This window comes from Lathyrus oleraceus, chromosome 5 (genome assembly GCF_024323335.1).
Source record: "Lathyrus oleraceus cultivar Zhongwan6 chromosome 5, CAAS_Psat_ZW6_1.0, whole genome shotgun sequence".
Lineage (NCBI taxonomy): Eukaryota > Viridiplantae > Streptophyta > Magnoliopsida > Fabales > Fabaceae > Lathyrus > Lathyrus oleraceus.
In genome coordinates, this window is record NC_066583.1 from 153,261,810 (window position 1) to 153,282,505 (window position 20,696).

Sequence of the window (20,696 nt, forward strand, 5' to 3'; positions counted from 1 at the left end):
CTTCACGAAACATGGTTCACACGAACCCTTGGAGGTTATACTTCGACGGGTAAAGTCACAAAAATGGAATAGCAGTTGGGGTCTTAATATTGTCCCCACAAGACATTCCGACGAAGTTCAAATGTAAAGTCGACGAAAAGTGTTCCAATAAAGAAACACAGTACGAAGCCCTAATAAATGGTCTTAAAATCTTAAGAGATTTAGGGGCCAAGAAAGTCAAAATAAAAGGTGATTTGGAGCTAGTGATTGGACAAATCACACGAGAATACAAGTGCATTAAAGAAAATCTGTTGATGTATTTTGCAATGGCGATGCAACTATTAGAGTGCTTCGAGGTTGTCAAGAAGCCAAGAGTCAACACAAGTTACCTTTGGGTACAAGGTATCGAAAGAAAAGCTCAAGGACTTTATTGAGGTAAAGGAAAATATGGTGTCGGACGTCTCGCCACCACCCAATATGGCAATCCCAAAAACTGGGGGGGGGGGGGGGGGGGGCAGAGGTCTTCAACAATAAATTTCTTGAAATTTTCAAAAAAATTGCAAGGCATGAAGTTTTTGCCATTGCCAATTTATCGCAATCAGATTGGAGAAAACCAATCATAGAGTACTTGGAAAATCCAGTCGGAAACACTGACAGGAAAATCAAGTATAGAGCTTTAAGTTATGTACGCCTAGGAAATGAGTTATTGAAGAAAACTCCAGAATGAGTATTGCTCAAGTGTCTTGGAAATACATAAGCTTACTTGGCAATATCTGAGGTACACAGTGGAACCTGTGGGGCACACCAAGCAGACCATATGATGAAATGGTTGTTATTTCAACAAGGTGTTTATTGGCCAAGTATGTTAAAAGACTATATTGATTTCGCCAAAGGGTGCCAAAAATGTCAGATGCATGCAAGCGTCCAACATGTACCAACAAGCGAGTTACATGCGATTATCAAGCCTTGGCCCTTTCCAGGTTGGGCATTAGATGTCATCGGTGAGATTCGACCAACCTCGTCGAAACAACAAAAGTTTATCCTAGTCAGAATAGACTACTTTACAAAATGGATATAAGTTATCCCTTTGGTAAAAGTGGATCAAGAGGCGGTAATCGAATTCATTCAGAAACACATCGTGTATAGGTTTGGGATTCCTGAAACCATTACTACAGATCAAGACTCTGTTTTGTGGGACAAAAGATACAAGAATTCACTGCTGAAATAGGGTTCAAGTAGGTCACTTCCACATCTTACTACGCCCAAGCAAATGGCCAAGTCGAGACAACCTACAAAGTGATAATTGGTTTAATTAAAAAACACGTTGCCAAGAAACCTAAGAATTGGCACAAAACATTAGAACAAGTTTTATGGGCTTGTCGAACATCCCCAAAAGAGGCAACGAATTCAACGCCTTTCCGTTTGACATTTGGACACGATGCTATATTGCCAGTAGAAATTTGTTTACAATCAGTTAGGGTGCAATGGAAAAACAACATCCCATCGGAACAGTATTGGAGATTGATGTTCGATGAACTGACTGATTAAAACGTAGAAAGGTTTTCTGCAATAGACGTGTTGATACGACAAAAGGCGCGTGTGGAAAAAGTACACAATAAAAGGATTAAAATGAAAACCTTTGCAATAAATGATTACGTTTGGAAGGTAATTTTACCTATGGATCAAAGAGACCGAACTTTAGGAAAATGATCACCAAAGTGGGAAGGACCATTTCAAATAATCCAAATGTTTCCTAACAATGCCTACGAAATTCAGGAGCTCGGTATTGATCGAAGAATCTTAAGGGTAAATAGGAAATATTTGAAAAAATATAAACATATGCTACAAGATATTCAAATTCAAACATAGTGAAAATATTCATTAATTATTTAAATCCAAGATGGCATACAAAATAGCCCGTCAGCATTACAATTGCCTCTACAAAAGAAAAACATCAAACGGGAAACCTAGACTTAAAGTCTTCGAAAAGGGTCTTCTCATGACCAATTATGTTGTCAAGAAGGCTTTTCTTCTCCCGCAGCTGGTTAATCCTGACTTTTATTTTAAGGGCCTTTTCACCATGTGAAATCCCTTTAAGAACTTCCCAGTCGACGACATCTTGAGTAGAAAGAGGTTCAATTGTATCCAAAGAGGCTTTTTGCGCTTCGACCTCAGCAATCTTCTTATTAAGTTCATCTATTTAAGCTTAATAATCCGAAATTTTATGATCGAAGACTTTCTGTTTGCTGAGACGTTCTTGTTTCTTGGCCTCGAAGTCACTAAGTTTTTTCTCACTGTCTTCACTAAAATCCCACTCTAGCCTCATCTCATTGATCTTCGTTTTAATCTGAAAATCAGCATTCTGACGAAGAGCAAGATCCTTGACTAGTTGGGTGAATAAAGCTTCTAACTCAATCAATTATCTGGAAACCGAGGCAGGAAGCTCATGAAGGGCAAGTTTGTCGAGCAATTTAAGGATGTCGCACACCAAGCCTTCTCCTTCTTCGTTGACAATTAAAACCCCGCGCTCAAATAAATAATCTTTTAATTGTTGAAGTTTGAGAGTGATTGTGGCATCCATCCGTGGAGAAGGTATGGCAGTCGAAGAGGAAGGTTGGGCCTTATTCAATATTTGACGAAGTTGTTGTAGCTTCCTTAAGGCCTCTTCCGATTTTTTTTGCTTCATGGCCAAAACTTCTTCCGGAGTTAAAGTGCTGATTGAAGTGCCTTTGCCAGCAGTGGTTGAAGGGGCTTGAGTTTGCTAAGTATTAAGATCTTGTTGAGCCTCAGGTGACACGCTCCAAAACTCGTCTTGTTTTTTAGGACTCAAGAGAGTCTCAGCTGCTTGACTTTCAACCCTCACGTCGACAGTGGGCTCAACAGGAGTTGAATCAGCCAAACGTTCCTATAACAAAGAAGTCAGGATCCACGTCGAAGAATGATTCACGAGTTAGAAAAATAAAGAGTGTCGAAATACCTGGAAAGCCACGTGTTGTAGGGAAGCGGGAGTATCTCTTTCTTGACCACAGGGTGCAAAGACCTTAGTAAGATCATATGGAACTGAGGTCTTCGCAATCGAAGGAGTGATTCTTAAAGGGAGTTTCTTGGCCTGGACTTTCTTTTTTCGGGCCGAAGTAGACAGAGTAGCTGGTGGCACCTTTGATGTTGGAAAGATATGTGAATGCATGCTTCCATCAGAGTCTTCACTGTTGACCGAAGGCACCTCTTTAGGAACCTAAGTCACAAGATAGGTGAGAGGGTGACTTAATTTTAAAAAACCTCATGAAATGCTAAGACACGAAATACCTTTGGTTTCAGAGTCGATGAAGCCTTTTGTCTTTTTGAAGGTTTGCTAGGGGTTGGCACAGTAGCTGGAACCCTCTTTCGACCCTAAGAGATAGAAACAAAGAAAAATAAGTTGTTATTTTTGCTTCTTAAAGGAGGAAAAGACGAAAGAATAGTGGTTACCTTCTTTGTTTGGGCCTTGTCAGCATTAGTAATTTGGATTATTGCGTCGGGAGCATCAATAGTCGGCGATGGAGTAGGCATTTCGCCAGCGAGAATGGAGAAAGCGTCGATCATATGTTGTATAAAGATTGCACTAGGGAAAAATTGATGTTTGTAGTCGGACCACCATTCGTCGAAACCTTTGGTTGTCAAAAAAGATTGTTGGAACTTGAAAATTGGTAATTCGAGACGTTGAGTAGACTTGTGAAATCTTAGGCAAGCTTTATGGCCTTCAGCGTTCCGTGGTCAACTAGCTCATACGATGTCAGTCGAATGTGACACCAAAGATTTCAGTAACATCTGGATAAGGACAAATTGGTGAGCCACCAAGTTAGATTGGTAGCTCATGAAACTGTATTCCTTCGACACTGCCTCTATCCTGAAGGATAACAATGTAGGAGTCAAAAACGCCCTCCACACAACACGCGATTGTGATGCAGCTTGAGGAGAATCACCTGGGAAAGGATTCTTAAACCATTTCAGACCAAAGCTTCGATGCATAAATGGAGCCATACCTGGAACAAAGGAGTCGGCCTCGATAAAAATGTTGAGGTACTTCATAAAAAGGTGTTTGTTGGGGGCTTCCTGACATGTCATCTAGGCGAGTCTTACGCCTTTAACTGGTCGATCCTCATTCAAACGCATTATGCGCTCCGACACCGGATAACCTAACTGGTATTCAAAAGTGGAGTTCAACCAGTGTTGCAACATCCACATAGGGCCTGACAAATTCAGGGCCTTTGGAGTAGAATGGAGGTATTTCAATTTTAGGGTTGCGAGCCCCAAAGAGTGGTACAAGGAATCTAGTAAAAGCTTACCTAAAGAAACTTGTCGACCTTAGTGGATTTGGATCGCTAGGATTATGTAACTATTGACTATTTGTTAAGAGCCAGGACAAAAGACATAGTATGAAAGCCAAAGGGTTAGAAAAGCAATATGCTATTCATCAGAGACTTCGACATAATCTTTATTATGGTGGTCTTCTATATCATTTTGAAGGCTGGTGCGACTGAACAAAAAGGTGGCTTTTGTCGGAAGCATAGAGTCGAAAGTTTCACCCAATGGTGATAAACCTGTGATAGCCGCCACGTCGAAGAGAGTTGGCGTCAACATGTCACAGGGAAGCTGGAAGGTATTGGTCGAACCCTCCCAAAAATACATCGAAGCGAGCAACATACATGGGTTGGTTCGATGGGCATGCCTCGAAATTTGGATAGCGTAGAAGATCCCAACGCTTATCCATTGGTCTTAGCATTTTCGTTGAACCTTGTTAAGCCAAGCAACTCACTCCTTATTGCCTCGAGTATACCTCAACCTGAAGACTCTAGCCTTTGGGTCCATGAACTTGATGTCGATGGTACTGTCCTTTTCAAAAGCTGGAGGCAGAGCAGAAGTAAAACTAGGAAAATTGGATTGAACATTTTCTGGTTGAGTTTTGGTGTCTGGGTAAGGCCCGTGGAAGGAAACAAGTTTGTCAGCAACAATAAATGGAATGAGCATTTGACGTTGCCAGATTTTTACCACAACTTCATCAGTAGAAGTGGATTGAGGAATAGGTTTCATGTTGTCTGTTTCAGTGAGTTAAAATGCAACAGGATTGTTGCCAGTGTTGAAGGTTGCTACGTTCTTGGTATGAGTAGAGGAAGCCATTGCAGTGAAAGAAGGAGAAAAAATGATAAGAATAATATCGTCGTGAGAGATTGCAGAGAAAATGCGCAGATGAATAAGCAGAAAGAAAATGTTGAACATGAAAAAGTGGTATTTATAGGCAAACCAAATGACAATCAGGGGTCAGTCGATTGACGACAGCTGCCCAACTAAGTGGTAGTGGGAAAGTTAGTAGCGTTAGTTGAAAGCCCACGACCTAGGAAGTAGCTACTAATGATGACATTTTTTTGGGAAATCGTGGCGCAGGAAAAATCATCGTTGTGCAAAGCATCATTAACGATTAGACATCCAGCCAAAATTTGGAAAGTCAAAAAGCCAAGTTTCTCGGTTGAAGCATCTCTCAGCCGAAACTGGCCTTTTAGAGGGGCAATTCGTTAGCTGGAAAATTTCGACCACAACGAAGGACGAAACCAGGACAGCAAAAAGGCGCTCGAAAGCGAAGTCGACGGAGGGAGAAATTAGGAAAGCAAAGTCGAAGAAAGGGGTGATCCTGTTGAAGTCGAAGTCAAGCGTACCATGATGGACACCGATTGTGGGAAGCAGAGCGTGGGAAGATACTAGAGACGTGGGTTGACAGGCTCCGATACGTGGCGCATCATGAATGAGTCATAACCTCCTAGCATTTATTTTTTATTACTATTTAAGTAGACGTGATTTTCATTTCTAGAGGGTGGCATTTGTAACATTGCAATAAGAAAATACTTGAAGTATCAAGCGTCTAAGAGAAAAGAGTTAACTTCCTGCAAAATGTACACATGCTTCCATATTTACCTGCAAATCATTTAACTTGTCAAGTTATTTTCATTTACTTTGTTCATTTACATCTTTATCTTGCTTTTACCCTCTTTTAATTTTACTGCACTTTCTATTTGCAAACATTTTACTTATTGTTCTAGTGTTCCAAACACTTTACCAACGAAACACACCATATACTTAACACATATTAGTCTAGGACTTTGTAGCCGGTCCTGCAAGTAAACCTTGATAGGAAGGCTAGAGATTGTTGCGTTAACAATTCTTCATATTCTGATCTTCAGAAGTATACTTCTTCAGAATTTGATCTTCAACTTCTAATCCTTCAGATTCTAATCTTTAAATTTCTCTTTAGATATTCACTAATAGAACCAATACTTAGTTTATTCTTAAAACTTTAGTCTATTGTCTTGCACACATGAACAAATATTAGTATACCTAATTTTTTTTTAAATACTTTGCTATCATCAAAATTTAAAGAATATATTACAAATCAATTTTGTTTCAATAAAATGAGATATTGATGCATGCAAGTTAGGGTTCTTGAAATTCAAAGGAAAGAAAATCTACCTCCTCTTTATTTTATCGTGAAAGGGAGGAATGTGAGAAAATGTTTTTTTCTCTAAATTTCCAAAGATCATATAAAGTGTGAATTGGCAAAAGGCAATTTTGCCCCTAGTCACTTAACTAATTATCAACTCTAATCTTTTCTTACTAAAAGTTAAAAGGAAATAATAATCTATTTACATTAATCTACATAGGGTTGTTAAATGCAAGCATGCAAAGTGGTTAACTCCAAATATAACCCTGTTACTATCATGTATATCTCAAATATAAAATAAAAACTTACTAAAGATCCAGAAATGACTAAACCTATTTAGTCATTGGTGACTAGTAATTGCATAACTAAACTAGTTATTTTGTTTGGGACTCACACCAACATTCTCTTCTCTATCTCACAGTCCCATTCTTACTTTTGATTTCACCATGAAAGTCCAGAATTCATTGAACAGAGAGCGTCCATTGTCACGTCAAAACTCTCTCAAACTCAATAAAGAATCTCATAAGATCATCAAGAACGCGCCATTGCAAATTCCTCAGTCCCGGGTTATCATCTATTCCCTGCCTCAAAGAGTCGCCAACGTCACTTCCCCCCAGGACTTCAAAGACGTCGTCCACACGGGTAACGGACAACCAACCGCAGCCAGTGAGGTTTCTCCGGCGGCGAGGCTTGCTTCGACGGAAAGAACGAAGAAGAAAGAAAAGCCTTCTTGGAGTACTGGTGATGATGACATGATGCGGATGTTGGAGGATGGCGTGCAAATGAGTCAATTTCCAGGAATTTTATTGCCAGAGCCGGCGAGATTGCCGCCATTGTCTCCTCAGAATTTCTCACCGATAACATGGCCAGTGACACCAACAGATGCTTTCTCGCAAATTTTCCCATCGACACCGGAGACATTACAACAAAAACCGATCGGGGTGTTTTCACCTGTTTTAAGCCCGCAGTCGCAGACGGTGTTGTCTTATAATGACGTTTGGCCTGAGAACAACGCCTTTGCAAAACCGTCGGAGTTTCATTCCCCTGAAGTTGGTTTGCCACAGTCACCACCGTCGCCACCGATCCAGTTCAATCCTTTCAATTACGACTAAGTTTATTTTTTCAACTTTTGTATTCTTCTTTCTTTCTCTTTGTGGTTGAGTAGAGAGATACATACAACACTGATTCAGTGTATTTTATTGTGCCAGTTTTTAGACACCAGAAGATAAAACTTTCAATTTGCATGCCTTCTACTTCTTCCTATATTTAGCTTAACTTAATTAATTAACTCCTGTAAACAAAATGCTTAGCTTAGTTAACTGGAAAAAAACTTAACTTAATTGGATGCGTTTTTATTTAAGAAAGAAAAAAACTTAACATTATTATATTTATATTTTCAAAATTTAGTAAAAAAAATGAATAAGAAAGAAAATGAAGAGAATCTTAGATCCAAGATTAATACTATCAATAAGTGATAACATGCACTTGCATGCAAGATTAACATTTTTATACAATGATGTGACCATCGTTACTAACAACCAATGAAAAATTATATATTTTACTATCAAATATAATGCTTAATCACTTTGCACTTACAAGTTTCATAGTTGAAGAACGGTAAACTATAAAATATATTCTTTACTCACTTCGCTCTTGTTCGTATTATTGAGAATGTATCAAGTGTGAGTATTGTGGGTAATAGTCTCATATTGGATAATAATAAGTGTTTTGAATGAAAGACAAACACTTGGGTTTGCGATCGATAACACTTGGGTTTAGTGTTTGAGACTATGACGGAACATTTCACCCAAATAGTCTTTTTCTTTCCATTTATCGCAAAAATTAGACACATTTGTATTTTAGTGAAAAATGAGATATTTATGACTTACAAGCGATTTCCACTTGGGCCTAATACTCGGGACTATGAGTGGACCTTTCACCAAATTAAACATTTTTCTTTCATTATTGTTTGAAATGGTCAAAGTATGAATTAGTCGTTTTGAATTTGATTATGAAAAAAACTTGATATTGGATCAATGTTTGATTTTGCGTTGTGATGCAAATTGAATTATGAAAATGGTTCAGAAATGATTGGAATATGATTTTGAAAATAGTTTGATGTTGGATCAAGCATTTGACTTGCATCGTAAAATAGTTTGAAAATGATTTGAAATGGTTGGAATCAATGGTTAGAAATAATGGATATGAATAGTAACACAAAGGATGCGAATTGGATCGCAAAGAAAGGCGAGTTCAAACATAGTGGCGTGAACTCAAGCATAAGACGTAATCAAACACCACAAGAATCACATATACAATCAAGCATTCAACATGATAAGAGGATACAAAAGCATACACAATATCTACATCATACATCCATAACAAATGAGTTGAGAAAGTAAAATGAAATGGAAACATGCACGGGTTAAATCATGATGCAAAGACGCGAATCAAAGTCGCATACGCAAAGACGTGCAAATCTACTACAAAAAAAATTAAATTTGACTTAATCGTAACAATATTGAATCGTTGAATAAAAGCACAAACCGAAATAGCAAGTTGCTATTGCAAATCGAATCAAGAAGCAACAAGATAACAAAATCAATGAAAAAGACAAATTGCACATCGAAACGCGAATTAGTACGAAGTACAAGTGCGGATTGTCACTATGCTAAACAATCGAACACGTGTACAATATCTAAATGCAACAATAACCAATTAAAGGGTTGCACATGAACCGATAAAATCAAATATTAGTTTGTTACGCCCTGATCATTATAAAATAAATCAAAATCATACCATAACCAAATTTGAAAAAATGAAACGCAAAGCAAATTATAATAAAACGCTTGCGGTTATAACATACCTTGATCTTCCCTATTAATTTCAACATTAATCACCACAAAACTAATTAAATATAGATATTAAATGTTAATGTAAGATTATACACACACAGTCTAAGGAATATACGAATTAAATTGTATGAGTGAGTTATTATTTCCTTTGTAAAAATTAATGGAGATGCGTTATCTATGTTTGTTTTACTGGATGTTGAAATCTATTTAAATTGATATAGATTTTTTTCCAGCCATCTTTACTTGAATAATGATCATCATCAATTCACGATTTTTTCTTTTTTTTTTCTTCATCAATATTCACGATAAATTATTCACAGTTCTGTGAGGTTTAGTAATCTCTATGCAATAAAATATAAATAAATTTAACACTGATAATAAAATATAAATAAGTAAAATTTGATACACAATATTGATTATTTTTATTGTATTCATTTGACTGTATTTACAATTATGATTTTTTTAGAGTTATATCTTATACTAACTTTTTTTTTGTTATTATTAGTAAAAAATGTTTAATTGAAATACATTAAAAATATTTTATGCCGTCAATTAATAAGAGATATTGAATGTTAAAAAAAATTAATTTTATTTTAATAATCTATAAAATAATAGATATAGATGATGGTCATGAATTGATGGGGTATATTTTTTTACAATGATAATATATATTAATTAATTTTTTAATAAAAAAATTTAATAATATTTTTTATTATTTATCTTTTTATTCTATTTATTTTTTAAAAAAAATACTTAAAATTATTATAAATAATACTAACTTGTGTTCTAAAATACAATTAAGAACTAAATAAAAAATATTATATTAAAAATTAGTCATCAATTTTAATAAAAATATAAAATTAATATTTTAATTGATTTTTTCTAATATAAATATTTTATAAACTAAATTTTAACTTGTGTCTCTAGAACACTGTTAACATTATCAAATATTATAAATAAAAAATTAGTTAATATTGCATTGAATTTTTAAAATAATAATTAAATAAAAATAAAATATTTTTAAAAGTGAAATGTAAAAAAATAGAATAATTTTTTTTTATTTTACCAAAAAGGAGAATAGATACAAAAAGACATTCTAAATTTTTTCAAGAAAATCATCCGTAATTTGACCTTCACTTTTTGAAATCAAATGCACACTTTAGTATGCATATGAATGAGTAATTTACTTTTTGTAATGAAATGATAAGAGATCATTTAAACAGTATTATCAAGAGTAAATGAGTAGGGTAAATAATATATTATCTTAATAAATATAGAAATTATTAGTTTTACATATATTTTTCTGTAAAAAAGTATATAATTTTTACTAGTCAATAATAATAATTAGTTTTTTTTTTGTAAAAAAGACAATAGCTAAGGTTTTAGTATAAAAAATACACCCCTATTTTATAATATTAATTATGAACAAAAATATAATATTTCATTCATGTTTTACAATTAGTCAAACATATGAATTGTTTTATACTTATATGTGATATTTTAATACTATATATTATACTAATACTTGAAATAGATTTATAGATTTATCATTAGTTAAAGAGAAAACTAAATATTTGGTCAAAGAAAAAAACTACTAATATATACCTAAATAGTAAGCAATAATGATACTATATATATATATATATATATATATATATATATATATATATATATATATATATATATATATATATATATATATATATATATATATATATATATATATATATATATATATATATATATATATATATATATATATATATATATATATATATATATATATATATATATATATATATATATATATATATATATATATATATATATATATATATATATATATATATATATATATATATATATATATATATATATATATAATTTTAATACTTGAGATATTATTTTAATAATGATAAATCTATAGATATAAATTTTTACATTTTATTTCATTTATAGTTTTTTCAAATTGGACGTCCCTATTTGTTTAAGAGATTCAAATAAATTACTATATTTTCAGAGAAAAGGAAAGTAAATATACTATAAATTAGTACATAAATGAGCAGTCACAAAATTGATTGTAAATTAATTAATTTTATTTAAAATTAAGTTGAATGCAAAATTATTTATATTTAAATATATTTATGTGAGTTTGAAATGAAAATTTTCAATACAAAATTGCTTTTAGGCTAAAAAATATGAAATTTCATCTTCAACAATCAATTTTTAAAATTAAACTAATCCTATAAAAAATAATTAAAATTATAAATACCAATTTTATAATTAGATAATCGTCTCTAAGAGCTCTAACATTCTAACGGCTCCAAACATAAAATTAAAAATAGTTTTAATATTACTTTTTTTCTAGAAAATAGTCTTAATACTATTATTTTACGAAATTGCTAAAATTTTCTAATTTTTAACCAAGATAAAATAAAGAGATTCTAATACACTTAAAATAATAAAAATCATACTTTAAAAAAATTTCAATATATTTTAAAATAATATATACATACAATGTATGTGTATAAAAACTTTAATCAATAAATTTTAAAATATAATGTATACATACAATGTATATGTATAAAAACTTTAATCAATATATTTTTATACTATTTATTTTTAAGATTTTAAATTTGTTAGCATAAGATAATGTAACTTTTAAAATAAAATTTTAATTTTTAAAAAAGAGTAACAATGCATTATGTAAAAATTACTTTAGACTAAAAAGCTAGAAATATCTTCAATATATATAGAATCAATTTTTATAATTTTACCAATTTTCAACGGCTATATAATTCTAACAACTCCAAAAATAAAACTTTAAAATATCCTTAATATTATTATTTGACCAAATTTCTAAAATTTTCTATTATTTTACCATAATAAAATAAAGTCATTTTATTACAATTCAAGTAATAAAAGATTGTTAGACCTTTTTAAAAAAAATAATTTTTCAAACAAATTAGAAATTCAATGTATGTGTATAAAACTTTTATTTTCCTTTTTCCTCCATTTTAGTAAAAAGAAAATGAAAGCACATTGTTTGGCTGGTAAAATCCAAACGGCTATCTCAGCCTATGACTCAAGTTAGCAAAAACAACCAAAACAATGCGCAAACCACGCATAAAAGTCTGTGCCAAAACAAGCGCAAGTTAGTACAACCAACCACATTCCTCCACGTCATCCATGTTAACATTCACCTTCCTCCACCGGTAAGTGTCACACTCCCGCGGGTGAGACTAACAAAAACAAAAAGAAAGAAGAAAAAAAATAAAAGCTTTTTTTTTCCTTTTTAAATTTATTTTAATGATTTTTTTCTATCACCCCCATTTTCTAGAGCTTACACCATTTCTATAAATTAGAGAGTTTTCTGAAAAAACATTTCATCAAAATTCTCAATTCTACCCTTGAAACCTTTTCGAATTTTTCAATCCGCCGTGACGGAATGGCTCCGGCGACCTCATCGCCTTCATCTCAGAAGCTCACGAGCTTCATCCACCGCACGCATGCACCGCACCACATTCGGAAAAAGACATTTGACTCGCCGCCGGTCAAGAAGTACAGGTCAATGGATGATATAATGGCAAGGGCGAAGTACGCGGTGGTGGAAAAGGAGGATTACGGTAGCCTCATGTGCGAGCAATGTGGCACCGGTGAGCAACCGGAGGAGCTGCTATTGTGCGACAAATGTGACAAAGGATTCCATATGAAATGTGTGAGGCCGATTGTTGTGAGAATTCCGATTGGTTCCTGGATTTGCCCTAAGTGTTCGGGGGTGAAGAAAGTGAAAAGTAAGTGATTCTCTTCGTCTTCAAAACGTGTTTGTTTTTAGCTTTTTTATTGAGCTGTTTTCTCACCGTGATTATGAATGTGGCATTGTTTTTGTGATCGTTTAATGTGTTTCAGAGTTCACGCAAAGGAGAATACTTGATTTCTTTGGGCTTCCAAGGGATTTACCTGATTTCAGACGGAATAATTCTGCTTCTCGGGGTAATGTACATTTAAATTCAGACATCTTTAATATCTACTTTTTTTTTTATTGTTAATTTTAAATCCTTTTGATGATCATTTTTATTCAATGTGCTGTGTGGATATTTGTTTTGCCATTTCGAATTGAGCTTCTCAGTAGTTGCTTGTTTTTGTGAATGTGATGTTGGTTGAATTTTGTTTATGCCGAACCAATTATTGTACATTGGAGCTTGACTTGTGAACTATAAATATTTTGTAGCTTGTTTTTTTAAATTGATCAGATATATGAACGAGTTCTTGTAATGTAATGATCTTTGGAACTTGTTTTAATTTTTTGTGAATGAAGCATGCATGTGTAGTTGAGGGCTTGGTGTTTTTTTAGCTTATGAAATGTCAGCCCCTCGGGTGTGGAGTGTTTCTCGACAAACTATGTAGGATGCGGACTTAGATATTTCCGTCACCGAGCTCCGTAAATTTTAAGCTTGAGACTTTGGTTATTGGTATTGTCCAATGATCAATTGGGCAATTTGGATGGATTTACAGAAGTAGACTTATTGAGGTGATCTACATTTACTAGATTGTGTTTTTAATGAACAGATAGCTACCATAGTTTTATTTATTGAAGCGACCTTTAGATACTATCAAACAGAAATGGCATTTGATGCAAAACACACCTTTCAACTTCTTGCATCACAATTTATATGTAAGGCAGCTGAAAGGTAGCATCTCACAAGCTTGCACATTTTGGTGCAATTGGTATGATAAGCCTTTACTGCTGTCTAAAGGTAAAGGAAGCCCAATCAAATGCTTTTACTGGATGTTTTAGTTGCAAATTATACTATGAATTGAAGTTAAAAAGGAAAATTTGATATTAACGTAGATAGATTTATTCAAAAGTGGTCTACAGTTTGCCAGAAAATAAGTTACTAGGATAACTTAACCATTAGAGTATTTGATATTTATGCATTTTCAAGAAAACTAGGAAGATTTTGGCTTATCTTAAAAGCTATTTGATACATCCTAGGTGTATAGAAGCTCTTCATTATTACTAATGAATGAAAAATGATGCATGTTAATATCCCTTTGGATATTTGTTCATTCATGTTTATGTCGAAACTGTTCTTGTATGCTTATGTTATCTAGAATGGCAAACACATTTACTCTCTTGTTACTTCTACAAGATGTACCATGGATCCTTAGAAAATATTTAAATGGTAAATGAATCTAAAAGAGTTACTTTTAGATATCTTATTTTTCTACAATTTTTTAATGTTTTGATGTCATGTTCTAAGTACTTGGTTGATATGTACAAAAGATTACTCTAAAGTATAGTTTTGCTTCATTTGTGTGAGATGTCTATATAATTATATATATACATGATATTAAATTGGAAGTTGTTTTCTTTTTAATTTATCCATTATGGACTTGTAGATGCTATGAGGCGGCGGAGACGTCCAAAACCGCTGGTCTTACAGAAGAAAAGGAGAAGGTTACTGCCCTTTGTTCCTACTGTAGATCCAGCCAGGAGATTGAAACAAATGGCCTCCCTAGCTTCTGCATTAACAGCACTGAATATTAAATTCAGTAATAGCCTGACCTACTCTCCAGGAATGGCTCCCCAAGAAGCGAATCAGTCCACCTTTGAAAATGGTGGAATGCAGGTCTCAACTAATTAATTTTCTTGTAAATTTTTCACACATTCAAATAGAATTTTCGCAAACAAACTAATTAGCATGCACATCTCCATCATTGTGTTCTAGTTTGATAGATTATTTGTTTATTTTCCTCAGAATCTTAATAAGGAAGACACAAAAACCTTAGAGCGCTGCATAACTATGACCAAACGAGGCAAATTCCCACCATTAATGGTGGTTTTTGATTCATGTCAAGGGTACATATTTATCTTACACTCATTACCGTGAAGTAGGAAATCAATATCTGTTAACTTAATATATAGCTGATTTCTTTGACCCAGCATATAGTCATTACCGTAATGTAGGAAAGCAGTTTAGGTTTTATCTTAACTTTTTATTGGATTTTCCTTGATATGTGATGTAGCTATACCGTGGAGGCTGATGGCCCTATAAAAGACATGACATTTATTGCTGAATACACCGGGGATGTGGATTTTATCAAGAACAGAGAAACTGATGATTGTGACAGCATGATGACGCTGCTTCTTTCAGGAAACCCTGCTACCAGTCTTGTTGCCTGTGCTGATAAACGTGGAAACATTGCTCGCTTTATCAGTGGCATCAACAATCATACTCAGTAAGCCTGTCTCACTTTCTCATATTAATCTTGATTTAGAAGGATAGAACAAGAGGGATGGGGTGGGATAAAGACCATTTTACTTGGTTTCGTCATTTCATGTGAACTGCTCTATATTTCTGTGGTATACTGTTAATTTGGACATTCTTATTTCCATAATCCTTCTTGCAGTCCATTTCATAAGCTGTTTGGCTTTGGTATGCTCTATAAAGAACTAAACTTTTGAGGACTCTAATATCATAAAATACTTATACTTTTTCTTTAGTAAATTGATGTTGTTATTTATTAAGTTTCATTTTAAATTCATATGCAGGGACGGTAAGAAGAAGCAGAACTGTAAATGTGTGAGATACAATGTTAATGATGAATCGCGGGTCTTTTTGATTGCTACCCGAGATATTTCCAAGGGGGAGAGGCTTTACTATGATTATAATGGTTATGAGAACCAATACCCAACTCATCATTTTGTCTGAGTGAAAGTCATAAATATTTTTTTATTAGTCTTATAGATTTGGGACACAATTTTAGATCTTCGGAAAAGGATTTTCATGATTCTCATGAAAAATATAGCTTATAGTCCTTGCAGATTCAACAAATTTTTTCTCAAATAGTTGCGATGAGTTATTCATTGTAATTTAAGCTTAGAGCTGGCCCAGTTATGTGGCTTAGATATGAATAGAGAACCATAGGAAAACTTTCTTCAGTTAAGTAATGTCTCAAAAGATGAGCTGAGATATACATGTTTTCTTTTACTACAGTTTCTAGGGATTGAAAAGATTCTCAGATTTTACAGTTTCTAGGGATTGAAAAGATTCTCAGATTTTACATTAATGGTATTATCTTCAATCTTTATTTTCTTTTGATATCATTTGTTGTTTCCTATAAATATTGGTTTTGATTGTAATATTGGCCAATCTTGTTTTGTATGCAAACCTAATCATCCCCAGATGAAGGATATGGTTATACTTGAAGGTGACTTTTACCATGGATTACTATCAAAGAGATTTTCTATGATAGACCAGACAATTTTTTCACCATTAGATCAAGTAAAAACATTGATTCTACGTCTCTTCAAATTAGATATTTTTTCGCACTATCTTCAACCACCACTCTTCTCCCATTTTTTGTGTGCCTTCGGCCAAAAAAGATCCTAATTTAGGAATCGCTTCTCTCTTCTCTTCCCATTAGATCTTTTTTCGCACTATCTTCTACTGCCATTCTTCTCCCATTTCTCTGTCCCTTCCGCCAAAAAGATCCTGATTTAGGAATTGCTTATTTCCAAGCTTATTTACATGCTCTCTTTATATCTTTTGACTATTTGAAATTGATTCTTCTACAATAGAATCCCAAACTAGAAGTAATTTTCACCTTCCTTTTCATTCTCTTCCACAAGTGTTTTCTCTTAGATACTCAACATCTTTTTTTTATTCATATTCGTGATGGTACTTAACCACTCATTTAAAACCAAACACAAAATTTGAATGGTGAATCTCATGTCCGGTTTGTGTTTTCTTCTGTTTCGCTTTGATACAAACTTGTTTATTGTAGCCATTTTGGATTCAACTTGTTAAAATTGTATAAAATTGTATCATATGCATGGCGTACTGATACTATGCTTGTGTTGAAAATTCAGTTGTTGACCTACTGATGAGATTAATGTCTTCAATTTATGGTGCATGAAGATACTCATTATTTTATGACCTAACTAGAAAATCAACTATAAATATTTTAACACATTTATGATCTAACATTTAATTTATGACCACAATTTTGGATGTTGGACTTTGATGGCAGCTATACCTTTCAATTTGAAGAATTAAAATTATCACCAAAGGATTTTTCTCATTTATTTTGTACATGATGTTCCTTGTTTGATCATTATTTTAAAAGTAAAAAATGTGAGATTAGATTGTGAACTGGATATATTAAAACATATATTGGGACATAATAGATATGCGATTTTGGATTTTATTTTTTCCCTCATTCAAACAAACAGTTGAGTTAGACATTGTGGAGGTATTTTTTGTTTTCTTTCTGAATTTGACAAGGAATCATGGGATTCGATTGACGCAAGGGATCATAAGTAATTATTGTTAACTTTTGTTGCCCATTAAAGTTTCTATATAGTTACATCTTTGAGAAGGTATCTGTAGATGTCTTTTAGTGACATTTTAGTAGCTCCTAATGATTTCTTAGGGTTCTGCTTGCTAAGAAATGGGTTGTGGTCCCCAAACAACCAAGTAGTTCCTATATACGTCTTTTACTAACATTTCTATTGGCATAATTGAACCAAAGTAATGCTTATCTTTAATTTTGGTGATAGAGTAAAACAACATAGCAATTAACTAATAGAAAATAATACATCCAGCTGTCCTTTAAAGTGTTTAACTTCATTAGACTACTGTTTTAAGTGTATTATTATGTCTACATTGTTACTCTTCTTCCACATTTCAGAAAGAAAAAAAAAACACAAGTTTATGTTATGTTACGGATGTGATATGAGCAAAGTTGGTCTATTGTTCTATGTGTATCACTCAACCATTTTAGAATTAGATGAAATGATTTGTGGCAAATATTGCTCGAGTTGGCCTGTTGTTCTACTGCACCCCTTTCTCATCTTTTACATGTATCACTCAATGCACAAAAATCTTATGAAGAAGTGTTCTAACTACAAAAATCTTATAAAGAAGTGTTGCAAGTGTTGTAACTGCACATCAGAATTGGAATAGGTTGTGGCAGGAGATGAACTCTAAGTTAGTGGTGCTTGTTTATGACGTAAATCATATGTCGTGTCTTGGAAGTTAAGGAACGTATGGGACAATTGTATTTAAGTTTTGAGTAAGTTTAATTTTTTGACAACTCATGTTTATAGAAAAGAGAATTATTGTGCAGAAAAGCTAGTTAATTTAGGTTTGATAGTTATTAACTATACATGGTAGAATGATATACATCTCAATATATAGATTTCAATAGAAACAAGTTAGGTCTTCCTAGCTTTTGCATTTGTTATATTTGAGATTTTGTCTTGAATCCCCCTCATTCATTTTTGTACCTATTTTTTTTTATATCATGAATTTATGTGTAATAGAAAAATTCACTAATCAATTATATGAAATTAGAATATCAACACTTATTTGTTGAAGATATGATTTGTGTGAATAAGAGTTGTCGTTGTTGTCACCTTGATTTGGAATCCTGAAAAGATGAGTGACCGGATCTTCTTTTGTATCTCACACTCCCGTTTACAACTCTCAATGGGGGCAAGTTGTGGAACCGTCAGTTACCTTTCTGATTCTGTGATTATTGAGGGGACCTAGCCATATAATATATATAACCTTAGTCCCTACGCATTATGGACCAAGGGTTAAAGTCTACACTTTTGTCCACGTCAATCAGGTTTCAGATACTCTGTCTTTAATTAAAAAAAATCATTTAATCAATAAAGGGGTTTATTTATGCACCCCATAAGAATCATGATTAACCTGTTTTTCACAAACTAAAATGACAATTGATTGTAGCCCACAAAATGTCATATAAATCTACAATTCTCCCACTTGGACAAAAACAATTGTGTGATTTTAAATTTTAAAAAATACATTTTGAAAACGACTCTCAGGTTAATTACTAATTTCTTAAATGCGACCGCATTTTAAGCAAATGCATGATTCCAGGTGCAGTATCTGAATATGACTCAATCTAAAAAAATTCAAGTAGTATCGAATCATGGCGATTATTATATCCTTCATTGACGTAAAACCTTATATGGTTACGAATACTACGGACTTCATCAACTAGTCATTAGTTGGAGTGTGGCAAGAAAACAACATGCCAAATTGATCCAATAGCCAAACTGTTATTTTCTTTGTTAGTCCTTAATAATTTCTCTCAAATGCCTTAACTCCAAAGAAATTGCATGATTTTACAAATCATAACGCCTCAACTCCAATAAGGCGTTGACCACCGACACGGTGGTCATGTCAACTACGAGCTTAAAATCATACATCAGCTCCAATATGGCATCAACCATTGGTATATTGGTCCCAAAGATGTCGAACTCAAAATTATAATTATGCTCTGAACTCCAAACTTGTGTCGACCATATGCACAATGGTTCCAATGACACTGAATCCCGATTTTAACAATTGACATATAAATAAACAAAGAATAATAATAATAATAATAATATTAATTGCAATATCAATTACTTAAAATAGAAAGTACTTGACAATCTAACACTTAAAGTGTCCAAAATAAAATACAACACGATAAAAAATGGCATAAAGAATAAACTCTCACTAACCAATTACATCAAAAGAACTCAGAATGCATATGTTCTCAACATGATTTTTGAACATAACGAGCCTAAGTCCCTTGGTTAGGGGATTAGCTAGCATGAAATCAGTACCAATATACTCAACAACAATGCCATTTTTCTTTACAAGATATCTAACTTTTAATACTTTAATTCCAAATGCTTAGAATCGCTAGAAATTGTATTATTCTTAGAGTAGAACACGACTGCACTATTATCACGGTAAAAAAAAATTGGTGGCCTAGGAATGGAATCAACAATATGAAGTTCAGTTACTAAATTTCTCAATCAAACAACATGAGTGACAACAACATAACAAGCAATAAACTCTATATGCATAGTAGAAGAGACGACCAGAGTTTTCTTTTTACTCTTCCAAGATATCGCACCTCCTGCCAACATAAATATGTAACCAGAAGTAGATTTCATATCATCAACACAACCACCAAAATCAGAGTTAGTATACTCAACTATTTCCAAATTTTTAACTCTCCTAAAAACAAGCATATACTCTTTATTTCTCTACAAATATCTCATCACTTTCTTAGCAGCAATCCAATTATCATTCCTAGAATTAGACTAGTATCGTCCTAAGATGCCAACTATGAAATTAATGTCAGGCCTAGTGCATACTTGAGCATACATCAAGTTGCCCAATGTATTTTCAAAGGGTTTTCCCTTCATCTCTTCCCGCTCAATCTCATATTTAGGACATTGATCTTTATTGAATTGGCCTCCTTTAGTAATTGGAACATCCCCTAGCTTACAATTCTGCATATTGAACCTCTCCAATACTACATCGATATAAGTCCTATATTGCAAGTCAAGTACACCACTT

The 20,696-nt window shown here is 33.2% G+C and overlaps 2 protein-coding genes across 2 annotated transcripts; both read left to right on the forward strand.

Annotated features, from left to right (window-relative positions):
• The first annotated feature begins 6,894 nt into the window (after window positions 1–6,894).
• On the forward strand, window positions 6,895–7,560 carry LOC127079387 (protein MKS1-like). Its single transcript, XM_051019770.1, has one exon. The coding sequence runs from the start codon at window positions 6,895–6,897 to the stop codon at window positions 7,558–7,560; it is 666 nt and encodes a 221-aa protein (XP_050875727.1).
• A 5,041-nt stretch (window positions 7,561–12,601) lies between these two features.
• LOC127079465 (probable Histone-lysine N-methyltransferase ATXR5) lies at window positions 12,602–16,409 on the forward strand. The gene is made up of 6 exons (XM_051019846.1): window positions 12,602–13,097; window positions 13,213–13,296; window positions 14,707–14,936; window positions 15,066–15,166; window positions 15,334–15,546; window positions 15,860–16,409. Exons 1-6 carry the CDS (start codon window positions 12,752–12,754, stop codon window positions 16,017–16,019), a joined length of 1,134 nt encoding a protein of 377 aa, XP_050875803.1. The 5' UTR covers window positions 12,602–12,751; the 3' UTR covers window positions 16,020–16,409.
• The last annotated feature ends 4,287 nt before the right edge of the window (window positions 16,410–20,696 follow it).

Excerpts from the sequence above, each read along its gene's own strand:
- LOC127079387 (XM_051019770.1), top strand. The coding sequence starts at position 6,895 with ATGAAAGTCCAGAATTCATTGAACAGAGAGCGTCCATTGTCACGTCAA.
- LOC127079465 (XM_051019846.1), top strand. The coding sequence starts at position 12,752 with ATGGCTCCGGCGACCTCATCGCCTTCATCTCAGAAGCTCACGAGCTTC. Across the intron at positions 13,297-14,706 it reads GAATAATTCTGCTTCTCGGG|ATGCTATGAGGCGGCGGAGA; the intron begins GTAATGTACATT and ends ATGGACTTGTAG. Across the intron at positions 15,547-15,859 it reads GGCATCAACAATCATACTCA|GGACGGTAAGAAGAAGCAGA; the intron begins GTAAGCCTGTCT and ends ATTCATATGCAG.